The sequence below is a fragment of the Microtus pennsylvanicus genome, chromosome 13, assembly GCF_037038515.1.
Source record: "Microtus pennsylvanicus isolate mMicPen1 chromosome 13, mMicPen1.hap1, whole genome shotgun sequence".
Lineage (NCBI taxonomy): Eukaryota > Metazoa > Chordata > Mammalia > Rodentia > Cricetidae > Microtus > Microtus pennsylvanicus.
Window position 1 is genome coordinate 9,518,264 of NC_134591.1, and position 15,107 is coordinate 9,533,370.

The window sequence follows — 15,107 nt, forward strand, 5'->3', positions numbered from 1 at the left end:
TCTTTTATTTATCTCCATGCCCCCCCATCCTCAAGTTTCTAACCACATATAAGAATGACAAAATAATAATAAAAGTAAATGACAGTAACCACTAACCTTAGTGAGTTATCTTGCCAGCATCCTCCCCTCACATGCCCTCAGCCAGAGTCGCCAGTTCCGCATGCTGCATGTCAGGCGTTTCAATACTCACTACCCTAGCTCTGTCCTGCTGATATTATCCCATCTGACAGTGACTCCTCTAACATCAATAATAACTGGAAACACACACAAGCAGGGGCACCTCGGTAGAGACGTTTATAATTAAACTCATTAAGACAACAGGACAGCTGGTCACATGGATGGCTTCTACATAAGCTACCCACATATGGGCAATATGCATCCTCAGGTCCTGATGCAATGACTCTGATTATGGGCAGCCACTTTGGAAAGAAACATGAAAAACTTTATCAGGCCTCTAAAAGACTCCTACCTTTATCAAATTAAGAGTTGTTGGGGGGAGGTATCAGAAAACAAATTATATGCATACTGCATATCTGCATCTATCTGTAATTACATATCTGGAAATACAATCTAAGGAAACAACTAGAGACAAAAAAGGAAGACAAAACCTGTGTACAAACATTCAATTTGCAACAATCACTTGAAGTCATCCATGTATCCAGTAAGAGTTAGGCCATTAAACTTCAGTTCCTCAGGAAAATAGAAAATGATGCTATGATTTAATGAGAATAAGAAAACTGCATTTCAACATAAGTAGCACAACCAGAAGGCAAAGTTATGAATGTTAATTATGCTGTTTTAAAGCAACAAGATTAAGGGACAGTTCTCTATATTCTAAAATCTCCCCTCCCCTCCCCCATCTCTCTCATTTTCTGATTTACAACATCCAAGAGAATAGAAATGATGTTCTGTCTCCCACTCTGTAAATCCTGCTGCTCATAGATAGCTGTGGACAATATAGGTATTTCCAGCTGTTTCTGCCTTGTTTATTGTGAAAGGAGACTGTGGTAATTTGAATGTAATTGGTCCCCATAATCTCAGAGGGAGTGGCACTATTAGATGTGGCTTTGTTGGAGTAGGTTTGGCCTTGTTGGAGGAAATGTGTCACTGTGGGGGTGGGCTTTGAGGTTTCCTGTGCTCAGGATACCTCCCAGTGAGTCAGGTGACTTTCTGGTGTCTGCAAATTGTAGGACTCTCAGCTATTTATTACTCCGGCACCACATCTGCCTGCATGCTACCATGCTCCCCATCATGATGATAATGGACTGTACCTCAGGAACTGTAATAGGACTACCCCAATTAAATGTTTCCTTCATAAGAGTTGTAGTGGTCATGTGCCTCTTCACAGCAATAAAAACCCTAACTAAGGCAGAAACACACACACACCCTCCAAGAGAATAGCAGGCTCCCCTCTTTGTCATCTCCCCTCATCCTATCTCCCTTTCAAATAATAATCATCTTTCCAAGCAGCTCTTGCTATCCCATCCTGGGGAAAGCCAAGGGAACTGTGTTATAAAGGAAAAGGCTTTTTTTTTTTTCCTAGGGAACATCAAATTGAAGGGCAATCTGACAAATGACTCAAATCTGAATTGACTGGTATTAAGATCTTAGAGTGGGCAGAGGAAAAGGCCTCTGTTCTCCAAAGGACATAATGGGACATTTAACAGATTTTTTTCAAAGGGCAAATGAACAAACAAAACTCGGCATTTACAGCTCAAATGGAGCTCGTGAAGAAGGAGCTGCTTATTAAAAACACAGCCTCAGAGGAAGTAAGCTGGGAGACTTGTTTCTCCTGTAAGTGGCTTGCCATTGCTCTTGCTTTTCAAAATTATCTGGAGCCCTGGAGGCCAAGATCAATAATAATCCCTGTCTCAAAGAAAGCAGACGGCCAAGGCAGCGCATAAATACAGTGCCTCTGAGCAATTCCCACTGGGAAGGTGGGAAGAGACAGCCCATAAACCTTTCCCAAGAAATAGTGTGGCCACAGATATGAGGCCTATATGGACTTGATGCTTCAGGAAAAGCCCAGTTTTGTTCTTGAGGGACTATGGTACAGAAAGATCCTCTGCACCAATGGTCAAAATAACCCTGGCTTCAGGAATGATGCTAATGCACATATGGAGCCAGATCTTTTCACGGGAGAAATGGGTTAGCCAAGGCTACAGGAAGGTAATGTCTCCCTCCCCCAACACAGTGTCAAGGTCCTTCCTTCCTTGCGCAGCATGGTTACTGATGTAGGAAAAGAGACATAGGTCAGCAGTGACACCTAGAAGTAACCAGGGTGAGAGGCCATGTGGAGTGTGTAGACATCTTCCTTTAAGTTATGGATATTCCAAGGCTGCATCCACATTATCCATGCTCTCTGGAGCCATAGCTACTCTACAAACAACTCTGAGACTACACGACTCATCCAGATATGCCACCTGCAGCAAACAGCCAGAGCTAGGCCAAAGCAATAGCATTCTAAGATATCAAACTTTTCTGATAAGATATGATCTGAGCTGGAGGAAGCCTGTGGACAGAACTAATGATCAACTGGGCCCTCAAGATTCCACTCTAGCAGAGAGAATGTCAAAGAACTCCCTCAGACAGATAGTCTTAAAAAGCAGGGGAAGGGGTGGATGGTGGGAGTTGTTTCTGCAATGACCACAGAACAGCAAGAACATTTCTTCTTACCTCTGTTTGTTTTGTTGACTCAAGTCTGTCGTTTCCCTGGAAACCCATGGAAGAGAGATCAAAAATGGTTTTCTTCAGTTGCCGATTGTCTGTGTGCAGGTCCTTCACAAGCTGTATGAGCTCACTGACCTGGAGGTAAGAGCAGAGAGATAGAGGTCTCACTTCAAGGCGGAGGAGTACAACTTGTGGGCAGGCGACCTGAGCTAGCCTCAGCTTCTGTGTTAGACAAGGTTAGAAGAGCATAGGTCTACAGAATGAGAACTCACATGATCACAGGCATAGCACACTAAGGCACTTGGTCAATGGCAGCTAACACCATTCTGTCTGTGTCTGAGCATTCTGAAGGAAAGATACGCCAGTGTCAGAGCTTCCTTGATAGCAGAGACCTCCTTCTCTCTATACCCAGTTAGCAATGTCAGTCATATAAGTTGTTCTTAATAAAGCAATAACTCCTGTGAGTTTTTGTCAACCATTCCCCGTGAAACCCCTGGGGAGTTGGAGAGGCTCTTTTATAATGAAGAACCAGTGATACAAAGAAGTTCACTGCTCTGGGCTGCCACATTTGGAGCACTTGGAGAACTGCATAAGACAAAGCAAGAGTCAAAACACCAAAGGAGATAGAGCAACAGGCTCCACAGAAGACATCACAGGGTTCCCAGGCTCAGCTCAGTACTCCAACTCCAGGCCCAGCTCTTGCTAAGCCAAGTGCACAGGCAATTGAGCTCCAAATGCCAGTGTCTGATAATTTCTCAAAAGATTCTTAAAAAAAAAATCTACCTTGTCTGTGCATATAGATGTGAAGGACACATGAGGAGTCGTGAAGCAATGAGGAAAAGAGAGGGTGGTCAGGAAGGGGGCGTGAGAACAGCACACCTCTGAGATCAGGAACTAAAGAGGCAAGGACAGGTCAGGTCAATACCTTCTTCTTGAGTTCTTCTTGAGAGAAATGCTCCACTTGGAGCTGATTGTGCTCTTCAAAGCAAATACTTAGATATGATGTCTGGTCACTATAAAGTGAAAATGGTTCTTCTGCATAAAAACAAACAAAACCAAATGTGCGATGGAGACAGGAAGACCAAGGATTAGAAACAGATCCCCAACCAATTCTCATGCCTTCCACCTAGAGCAACTGCCACAGAGTCATGTAGGGAGATGAAGCACACAGGGTTAAAGCATGACCTTCAGAGAAAAAGTAATTTTGCCTGCGCTACAGGCTCATGTCTCCATGTGTGGTTTCTTATTGTCTGTAGGCTGTGGCCAATCCTGAATTATAATTGGCCTATCAAGTGTTATACCTGGAAACCACTCTTAATGGCACAAGTAAATGATAAAATTTTAGTTCAAGTAAGAGTGGTTCTGCTTAGGGATGAATACGCAGAAAATAGATGAGACCCCAAGCATAGACCTGAAGCTGTATCAAAATGGTTAATGTATTTTACTGGCCCCAGAGTTCTTGTAAGAAGAGAACATACACCTAATACAAAAACTGTCTGCCAGAGTGGATACAAATAGGTCTAGGTTACCTGTATGTCAGGGTCTGCTTCCCATGACACATATCACATTCTAATAACATAAGAAGCAGCGCCAGGGGACATTTACCGAGTGGGGCATCACTACAAATAGAATCTGGTTTAATATACATATCTACTGTTGGTTTTCCTGAACAGAGCCCTGGTCATCCAAGCAGCACATCCTGGGTCAGATGATGCAAATCAATGACCCCATGCCCAGCTCAGCTCCTTCATCTAGACAGAAAAGTTGACAATTGTTCTGCCTAACTGGATGATTGTGAGGAGCAGAGGTGGAAAGGCAAGAGCTTGTACTTTATGCACAAAGCAGGGTCAAGAAATGTCACCCACCAAGGCAACAACCAGTTTTTACCACATATGCCAAGCTCTGGGCTGGATGTGCAGAAAGAAACAAGATATAAACCAAGTTATAAGGATCCCAGTTTGTAGCATGGCAGAAGATCCAGATATAGTATAATGGGTACTGTCATGCTATCCCATGGGCCCTGGTCCTGCTGCTCTCCCTATGTGAATCTAAAACAGCAATCTTGCTTCATGTCTGTATGCAAGGTCCTCCTCAAGAAGCTAGGCAGGAAAAGTCCAGTCAATGAGGATTGATTACCAGACAATGGGGTTTCCAGTCCCTCAGGTTATCTGGAGCTAGAGTAGCAAATGATGCCTATAGAAGGGCAGGATGCAAACCTACCGTAGACCCTCTACAGAATAGACTTTAATAGGCCCTTCCACCTGGAAGGCTGAAGCCAGATAGAGGCAGACTCAGTCATCAAATAGTATCATGTGGCCACACTACCTCGTCTAGGGTTCCTTCCAGTTCAATCAAGATCCTCCACATAAAACAACCAACAGGATAGCCATAGAAAGGAGTGTGTACCTTCTCGCCTCTGAATTTCACTGAGCTGTTCCTGCAGGGCCTTCTGCAGATTCCGATAGGCAAGCACATCCTGCTCCAGCTGCTTCCGCAGGGCAAAAACCTCGCTGATACTAGGTAAAACAAAACAACCAGAAATTATCCAACAGGCCGATTTGTGCTGAAGATGCAGAGCCCAACAAAGCTGTGGCTTGCATATCACTTGTATGTTTGGTTTTTTGCTAGTTATAATGGTAAATGTGTTTATTACAGAAAAAGGTAAATATAAAAGCACAAAGAAATAAAAATTGCTACGATGCTCCAACTATTCAACACATGTTAATTCTCCTGAATCTTTTTCTCCACAAGTATTTCCACACAGTCTCAATGCCACTGAACATGCAAGGGAGAACTATGTGTTTCTTGCTTAAATAGTTTCCTACATTTGTGAAATTTTTTTGCAACATTTTTAACTGAGCATATGGGTCAACACAGTTCAAGAAGCCCAGAACCCAATGAGGCCATGAAAGAGACATGCCTGTTAGAGCCGCAGGAATCATGAGGAACTCTGTCCAACAGAACTTCCTCCAGTGACAGGCATGTTCTATATACTGTCTAATATTGCAACCACTAGCTAATGTGCCTACTCAGCATCTGAAATGGGGCTTAATGTACCAAGGAACTGAATGTTTAATGTTGTTAAATTGAAAGTAAGTGTAAGTAGCCACTTAGCTAATGGCTATTCTACTAGACAGTGAAGATTCACATGGAGGCTATGGACTTACATCCATGTGCAAGTGCCACATGATCTGAAAGACACACACCCAGCTCTCAGAGGAGCATGGAAATCCAGCTGACTCCTGTACTAGAGATACAGTCCACAAAGCAGAGCTCTGAGCCTACTGTGAAGTTTGACATTTGGGTTACTTATTTTTGTTTTGTTTTTGATTCTGTTGTTTGACACAGGGTTTCTCTGTATATCTCTGGCAGTTCTGGAACTCACTCTGTAAACCAGGCTGGCCTCAAACTCACAAATCCACCTGCCTCTGCCTCTGCCTCTGCCTTCCAAGTGCTGGGATTATAGGTGTGCGCCACCACTGCCCAGCAGAAAGTTTCATTTTAAAACAACCAATATCTGACATACCGTTCCCTAAAAGGGTTTATCACTGCTCTGTAATTATCTGTAAAAATGTATATATATGGGTTTTTCTAGGAAGAAGGCTCATAAGCTTTTATCATATTTTCCCAGAGTGGTTAGAAGCTATTGCTGGACTTATGTGTGCAAGACTCAAGCCCCACTTTTCCAGTTCCATCAATGGAATATATCTATATATATCTACAACTATATCTATCTATACACACACACACACACACACACACACACACACACGGGAGGAAATAAGCCACTCTATCTACTCTTCTCTGCTTGTGTGTTGAGGACAGTTCGCTGTGAAGCAGTCTCCATGCAAAGGAAGGGCTTACAAAACTTTTACCTACTTCCACTTCCAAATAATCTCAATGGTCAATTTGTTTAGCAGATGGAAACCCTTCCAGGGGTAAAGCACAGCACTGGCTTGGCTTGCATGTGGCATGCTGCCAAAACATTTAACTTGGAAGCAAAGGAGAAGAGTTTTAGTGAAGCTCCTGCCATTGGGCTCATGCTTCAAGTCTATCACTTAGGTTTTCCCAACTAGAGAGTCCTTGCAAGGTATGAGTAGCCAGCATAGCAAAGGTGTTTTGCTCAGAGAGAAACAGGCACTGAACATTCTTCTAGAAACAGGTTGCCAGGAGCACAAACACAAAGTTCAATGAAGGAAGTGCCACTAACCCACTCTATAGACCCAAGTCAGTCCACTAAGCTGTCTCAGCCATAAAATGAGATAATAATATCTTTCCTTTGAGCTGGTTTTGGGGGTTAAGAGAGAACGTTACATGAGAAAGCTTGGTGGACACTCAGCAAGAATCTACATCATTTCCCCCCTTCCTCATTTGATGAGCCAGAAATTCTGGTTCTTGGGAATTACAGCAGGGAATCTCATCTGGAGAGAATTTTACTCTATAGAAGACATGTGGCCATATCTAAAGACATTTGTCGTTGCCACAACCATACTGGGATGGGGCACTGTGGCACCAGCTTGCAGGCAGAACTAGGGATATTACTAACATCCCACAGTATATAGCGTGTACTATATGATATATAAAGCCGACGGTACATGGTGTGAACTATATGATCTATAAAGCCCATGGCACATAGAGTATATTATATGAACTATAAAGCCTACGGTACATAGTGTGTATTATATGATCTACAATGCCTATGGTACATAGTGTGTACTGTATTATCTATAAAGCCTACAGCACATAGTGTGTATAATATGATCTATAAAGTCTATGATACATAGTATGTACTATATTATTTATAAAGTCTACAGTACATAGTATGTACTATGGATCTATAAAGTCTACAGTGCATAGTGTGTATTATATGATCTACAGTGTCTATGGTACATTGTGAGTGGAGGCTGCTCTTTTGTTCCCAGCTGTCCAGACCCGAATAATCACAGAGAAATTATATTAATTACTGCTCGGCCAATAACTTAGGTGTATTTCTAGCTAGCTCTTACATGTAAAATTAACCCATTTCTATTAATATGTGTATCATCATGAGGCTGAGATCTACTGGTAAGTTCCAGATGTCTGTCTCCTTCAGCAGCTACATGGCATCTCTCTGACTCTACCTACTCTCTCTATATATCTCTGTTCAGATTTCCTGCCTGACTTTACTCCGCTAAGTCATTGGCCAAAACATCTTTATGCATTAACCAATAAAGGCAAACATATATAGAAGGATATCCCACATCTTTAGCGTGTACTATATGATCTATAAAGCCTACAGTACATAGTGGGTACTATATGATCTATGTGTCCCTGTGATCTATACAGATCCAGTCCCAAATATCCCCCATACTGCTGAGGCTAAGCAACAACTGAATCATGTGCAATAGAATTTTCCTCATGGAAGGCACATGGAACAACTTTCTAGTTACAAAATCAAGAACTGAAAACTCAGAACATTCACTCTATTTTAACGCTAATTTTGTTGCTCTAATCAATCCTGATTGACTAATTGATAATATGTAGATTTGACCATTAAAGGAGACTCACCAGCTTTGAAAGTTTACTAGGCTAGAGGGATTTGTGACCTTCCCCTCCCACCCCAAACTCAGAAACCAGCAGGACTAAGCAGGAAGTAGGTGTGGTTGTGGTATCAGAAGAGAAACTTACCTATCTGAGTCCTGCAGAGTCTTCGCCAGATGGGCATATATGCTCTGTTCCGTCTTTAAATCCTCCGTCAGCCCTTTATAGTCTGACTGTTGCTTTTCCTGGAAATGACAATGGGCATCTGACATTAGGGCATAAGCCAAGGAATAAGGCCTGTCATTATGCAAACACATGTGTCTAGGTCTGGATTTTTAAAACCACAGACTGAAGGCTCTGAGCCAGACTCGAGCTCAGGCCACAGTCACACAGCACCACCTGCAGGAGAAGTTGAGAATGACAGTCTGCACAGTGACCAAAGGTCCATCAGGGTGGTGCCACTGGGAGGTAGCAGAAGCTTTGAGACATGATGCCTGGTGGGAGGTGCTAGGTCATTGAGGATGCACCCTTAAGAGGAACTGTAGGACTCTATCCTCTTCTTCTTTTTCTTTTGCTTCCTAGACCTGAAGTGAGCAGTTTTTCTGCCAGATTTTCCCTTTCACTGCCTGCTCAACATAAGGAACTCCAATCCTGGTCTGGAACCTCCAAAACTATACGCAAAACAACAACAACAACAACTTTCCCTTTATAAGTTAATCATCTTATGTGTTTCACTATAGTAACATGAAGCTAACTAATACTCAACACAAAGTAGAGAGCCACGCTACCAACATCCAAAAGCTGTTTGTAAAAGATCCTCAAAGCCACCTGATTCAGCCACACTCGCTCAGTGATGCTGACCTGATGTCAGGACACTCTAAGGAATACCTCACCACACTAGATGCTGCTTCACAGAAACACTCACCAAGAAAAACCTAGTAAAACCTGAAACAGAGCCATACAGGAGAGTGGAAGAGGTCAAGTGAGTGGCACTTGGCGGTGTCCAGAACAAGGTGATGACAGAGGCTAGGCTAGACCACTGCTAATTAGCAAAACAGTCTTAGAAAAGCAGATTGTCAACGCCACGAGGATTAATTCCTCTGTTATGAAACGGGGATACAGTTTTGTGGATCAGCATTCACAAATGTGAACTAGCCTTCAAGTTCAAATTCTGGTGCAGCCACTTCACAATTTAGGGATTTGGAAAGTTGCTTATTAACAGCTTTGACGTTACCTAAAAAGCAATTGACAATGACTATAACCTTATGAAATTACAGAGCAGATTAAGATAAATTATGCCAAGGAACCAGAGACATCTGGAAAAACAGCTAACTCCAGTACTGGACAGATGAAATCAAAGACAAGAAAATGTGCCTCCGGCATTCTGTTGTGCCAGAAAATACATTCTTAATTATCTGAGCAATGATTACTAGGACCTGTGAAGGGATGGAGAAATAGAGGTGCAAGCCATCAGAGTTTCAGTTATACTAGTAAGTCCCAGAGAGGTGGCTCGCAGCATGAGGACCAAGGTAAACAACAGAGTCTCATACTTGACATCCGCTACAAAGGTAGATCGTAAACATGCTCTTCAATAACACCATGGGAACACTCTGAGGTGATGACTATGTTAGGTATCTTGACTGTGGTGATTTCACAATGGCTATCAAAATATTAAACTGTATACCTTGTGTGAGTGTGTGTGTGTGTGTGGTACTGGTGCTAGGGACTAAACCCAGGGAATTGTGAATGTTAGGCAAGCACTCCACATGTCGATGAATTATACCCTCAGCCACCAAAACTTGATGTTTTCAATTATAATCCCACAAAGCTAATAAATAAATGGATAAATAATGATAAAACTTTGTCCAGAAGATACTGAGGTCATTTTCAAAAAAGCTCTTGCCAGGTAAACATGAGACAATTTGAACATCAAAATAATTATATAAGATAGGAATTCACAAAGTCAAAAATTAATACAAATGACTACATGAGAAGAGGCTTTTCCTTACAGTAAAATGGTAATTAATAAGTGAGGGAAGGATGATGGGATTAGAAAACATAACCATTTGGCAATCATCACTGTAATAAACAAATTGGTCAACAGACATAAAAGGATGCTAAAACTAAAAGGTGAGTATTTGGAAATCAGGATTATTTACAGACTCAAAACACTACCCTGATATTCTTCCTTTGTACACAGGAAAAATGGAAACTGGATAGTCCAGATTCCTGAAGACATAGTCTTTGTGAACTTAACAAAGCCCGTACAATTAGCAGCTAAACACATGGACTATGTATCATGGAACAGAAGAAGGTGTGATCACAGCATCACCACTCTGACACAGCGGGTGAACCTGAATCTCCTAATATTTTAATTATCATCTGCTCTTCCCACCCCACCCCCAACTCCCATCACTACTACAACGCCCAGGCTATGACCTGGGAGGACTTCTTGTCCCACCAGCACCAGTACTGCCATTGCCACCAAAGGCAGTTTTTAACTAAGTCTCTATTCTTCTACTTATCAACAAAGACTCGGGAGTCATGTGTTAGGGTAAAAACTGGCTAGCTCACAGGGGCTGAAAGGCAACCAGCTGACTTTTGTTTTTGGCAGGATAGCATCTCTCCATTCATCCCCAAACTAAAAGAGCCTGCAAATCTCCAAGTCCCTTCCTACTCCTTCATGTGTGCCTCTCTCTATCCATATTCCTAGCTCCTCCATACTCTCTATGACTAATTCCTGTCAGCTACTCAGTGGCTCCACCCCCTGATCCAAGGTTGACATTGTTAACACAGTCTCAGAGTTTCACAGTACGATCAAATATCCCACAACATTGACACACCCACCAAAGGTGCACCAACTAAATCAAATCACCAAACATTAAGCATACAGTTCCACATGAACACAGAACTGATCTGCATACTTCAAAGGAGCAAAGCCATGAGACTAAAAAATCAAGACTGGAAATCTCAAGACGGGATCCTAAATCGGACCCTTTGTGCAAAGCATTCCTGAGGCCGCTGAAGAACTGTGAATAAGCCTGAGAATTAGAAGGCAGTGCAGTCTATGCGCATTTCCTGCTGTTGGTTAATGCCTGCTTACAGGACTCAGAGGTGACAAGGGCGTCATGGTGCAACTTTCAGATCACGCAGAAAAGGTAAATGCATTTATTCTTAGGACGTTTTTATGAACTTCAAATTAACCCAAAAACAATAATAAAAAAAGTGGCCGCTGCTATTCACAGACATTCTTCTCAACCTTACCAACACATATAGGGGATACACAAATGTGACCAGAAACCCTGTGTATCTTCATCCTCTGTTCACTAGCCTCTAACTGGAAGCGCCATTCACTTCTATTGTAGTTGCCACAAACAACATAAGCACAGGGCTAGCTCTATGACTCTGCCAGCTAAAATAGGTTATTTTCTAAGTGTCAAAGATATTTCAGAACATTTATTCTTCTATTTCAAAGCTACTGTGGTCACTATACTCATCACTAAATTTTTGTTATTTAAATACATTACAAATATCATTTCTAGAGCAAACTTTTTATACTTTGAAAACTGAATCTCAAAATATTGGTTTATATCACAACTGATGCATCTATAAATTTTGTGCATTTAAACATTTTTTTTCTAGGGCATGAGTCTTTGACTTCAGCTGGACTGCAAACGAATGCAGTAAGAAAATAAAAAAAAAAGGCTAAGCACCCTGACTCAGGAAAACAGTGCTGTCCTTCCCGGCCAGGCAGATCTTCAGCCCAGGGCTGTGCACTCGAGATTGAAACAATAAACCAACAGGCTAGGCCTGAGATGCTAGTAACCCAGCTAGATATCCAGCATTTCTGTAAATCACACTACAGACTAGGCCCATGGACTCCTAAATGCTTCTGCACACAACAGTGCCCCGTGGGGTTCTCTCAACTCTCAGCTGCACATAAGCACCTGAGAGGACATCAAGATAAAGAAAGCCACCAAGTCCTCAGTGTTCTTGTTGTATCCTGTCTCACAGCATAACATTTCTGCTGCCCCTTTACCAGCTGTGCTGACTGTATGAGCTTGTTATGCCAAATGTTCTCCAGGTAGTCTCTCAATGACTATGAACACAACCTAGGTGTAAAGGGGATACCTTTCCCCAACTCTAGACATCAAGACACAAGGATGGTGATCAAGCCCAACATCAGGATCATGAGGTAGGGCATGGGCTCCAAGTCTCTGCTCCTCAGCACACCCACGCCTACCTTACGAGGTTAAAAAGATTAAATGAATTAATCAATGCATGGCACCTGGGATGGAGTGGACGCCTGGTATCAGCTCTATGTCCCAACCCAATGCTCTGGTGCTGTGCTAGGTACTTTATAGAAGCCCTGGACACTATATCAATCTTCCCATTGTTCAGTTGTAACTTGAGTTCACTTAACTAATAATCGGTAAAGTCAGGATATGTGTTTGCATGTGATGTCAAAGTTAATCAAAAAGGGCTAGGAAGTAAAGTAGTAAATGTGAGCTTCTAGTGGACAGAGAATCTCAGTAGGCCAGGCTCTGAACCACAGTGAAGAGAACTGTCAGGCCAAGGCCCAGATGCCCAGCCAGTTCTCCTCTCCTCTTCTTTTTGGCAGCTCTTTGCCAGAGTTTTCAGGCCACCACACTCCTTAACACCTGTCTTCATTCCTTTCTCCTGTCTTTCCTCTCAGGGATCTCTGAAATCCCTCTCCAAGTCTCAAAGAACCTTAGAGAGCCCAGAGGTGGTGAGATGTTGTTTACCACTCCCCAGTAACACTCTCCACATTTCGTAGGACCTTCTCAAACCCAATCTTAGAGGAATCCCTCTCTAGCAGAGAAAGATACTCTCCTCTGGCCTGGAAGCACCCACCCACCTTTACCCAGAGCTTTTGTGCCAACCACCTGTTCAGGCTAAGCAAAGCATATAGCCGTTATCCCAAACCAGGTCTGGTGTCTGGCACAAATCAAATCCTGCCATAAACACTCGCTGAACTGATGATTAAATAGGTAAGAGGGGAACACAGGGACTGATATGAATCTTAAGAGCAGAGATTCCTGTGGATATTTTGCATAATGGAAGTCAGAGTGAGTCAACGTCTTCCTAGAAGCAAATTGCTCACCCATGTTAAATAAATGAACTCGTCAGAGCCATTTGCGTCCCATTTCATCAATCACCTATTCCCCTGCGCTGACTCATGCCCCATTAGAATGAAGTCATTTGGCACCCTCAGCAGAGCTGACAGCCAGTAGATCTACTTGGCATAGAAGAGAGCTAGGCTGCCTAGGGTTGGTGGGCAATAAGAACCACCTGCTGAGCAGGTGCCACCAACCCTCTCCACCAGCATCTCTAAACTTGGCACACATCTCCATGTGTGGCTCTGCATGGCATCCTCCGTAGCCTTAGGGGTGATCGCCCTGTTCACCACTATTCTCCTGCCTCACCAGAATGTCCCTTAGACACAGCAGCAGTGCACAGGCCAACACTGCTCCTTTGTGAGCAAGGCTCTGGGGCTGTGCTCAACCAGCACAATTCTCTCTTGGGTATTCTAAGATTTAGAGGGAGACATCACACAACCATTTAGGAGTGACCAGGTTTACATTAAGTCAAAGACAGAGGCCAAAGTCCAAGATCTTTGTCTTTAAAGTCCATGGCACTCTCTCCATTTCTCCAGAGCATCCCATCAAGTGTTTGTGAGAACCTCCAAGCTGTCCCCAAAGTTGTTCCTCATGGCCACTGAACTCAAGACTACACTAGCTTCTGGAGCATGCAAACTAGAGGAAACCTATGAGTGTGTCTCCATTAGTCTTTATCCACTCAGAAGGACAGATTAGAATCTGTGACATTTCAAAGAGATCTGGTGACTTGTCAAAGGCCAGAGATCGTAAGTAATATGACTGACATTCTGTACCCAACAAGGGCAGGGGGCAGTTTCTGCTCTGCCACCTGTTCCTTAAGGCCTTGAAGGAAATGTGTACAGTGCAGATAACAATCTGAAGAGACAGCAAACCAGTAAAGAGAAGGCTTAACGCATCACTTCCGCTAATCAGGGAATTTGGTGACCTGGTAGATGGATGGGGCCTATTTCATCAGCTGTGCCACAACACTGCAACAAAGGCATTTATTTCAACACTCACAAAACGCAGCCGCATCTCCAAACCACATCACAGCCAAGTTGGAAAGCACAGCTGTGACAGGCAACATATAGCAGGGAGCTGCACATACTCTCCGTCAGCTCCCTCGGCACCCAAGCATTAATTCTCAGGACCACACAATGCTCAGCAGGAACAGAAGCAACATCACAGCCTTGAGCTCTTTGTAAAAATGGGCAGAAGATAAATCCTAAATCAACACAAATGGCCAAGGGTACAGCAAAAGAAATCCACATTTTCTACGCAGAAAGAACAACCATTTGAAAAGCAAACGTTTCTTGAGGGAATAGAGCAGTGATTCTCAACCGAACTCTTTATCAGGGGTCGTCTAGGACCATCGGAAATGTTGTACACAGGTATTTACATCACGATTCATAACAATACCAAAATTGTAGCTATGAAGTAGCAATGAAAATCATTTTGTGGCTGGGGGTCACATCATGAGGGACTGTATAAAAGGATGAGAACCACTGGAACAGAACAAAGACAGTATGACTGCAACAGCTGGGAGTTCCTGAATTGACACCAGAAATTTACAATTCTTTGTCTGCAATCTGCAATAAGGCCTGTACAACAGATTAAAACCTTTGCCAAATACTTCAGCATTTTTGAAGAATAGTTTAAAAATTGCTAAGATGTGGATACTACCAAATGCCCATGCAATGTCTAGGTACCCATGGTTATATGAGGGACAGATACGTCGCAGCACAAAATAAATAAATGTAATAAATATTAAAATATTCAACCAGCTTTACACGATTA

The 15,107-nt window shown here is 42.8% G+C and overlaps 1 protein-coding gene across 6 annotated transcripts in view; it reads right to left on the reverse strand.

Moving 5' to 3' along the window:
• Positions 1-15,107, reverse strand: part of Cdk5rap2 (CDK5 regulatory subunit associated protein 2) — a 210,880-nt gene that overhangs the window by 76,370 nt on the left and 119,403 nt on the right. For all 6 annotated transcript variants that reach the window (XM_075945801.1, XM_075945799.1, XM_075945800.1 and 3 more), the window contains 4 exons: positions 8,338-8,435; positions 5,077-5,186; positions 3,596-3,705; positions 2,677-2,805 (listed from right to left, as the gene is read on the reverse strand). In XM_075945801.1, the coding sequence (XP_075801916.1) occupies positions 2,677-2,805; positions 3,596-3,705; positions 5,077-5,186; positions 8,338-8,435 (447 nt within the window). The remainder of the gene's footprint in view (positions 1-2,676; positions 2,806-3,595; positions 3,706-5,076; positions 5,187-8,337; positions 8,436-15,107) is intronic.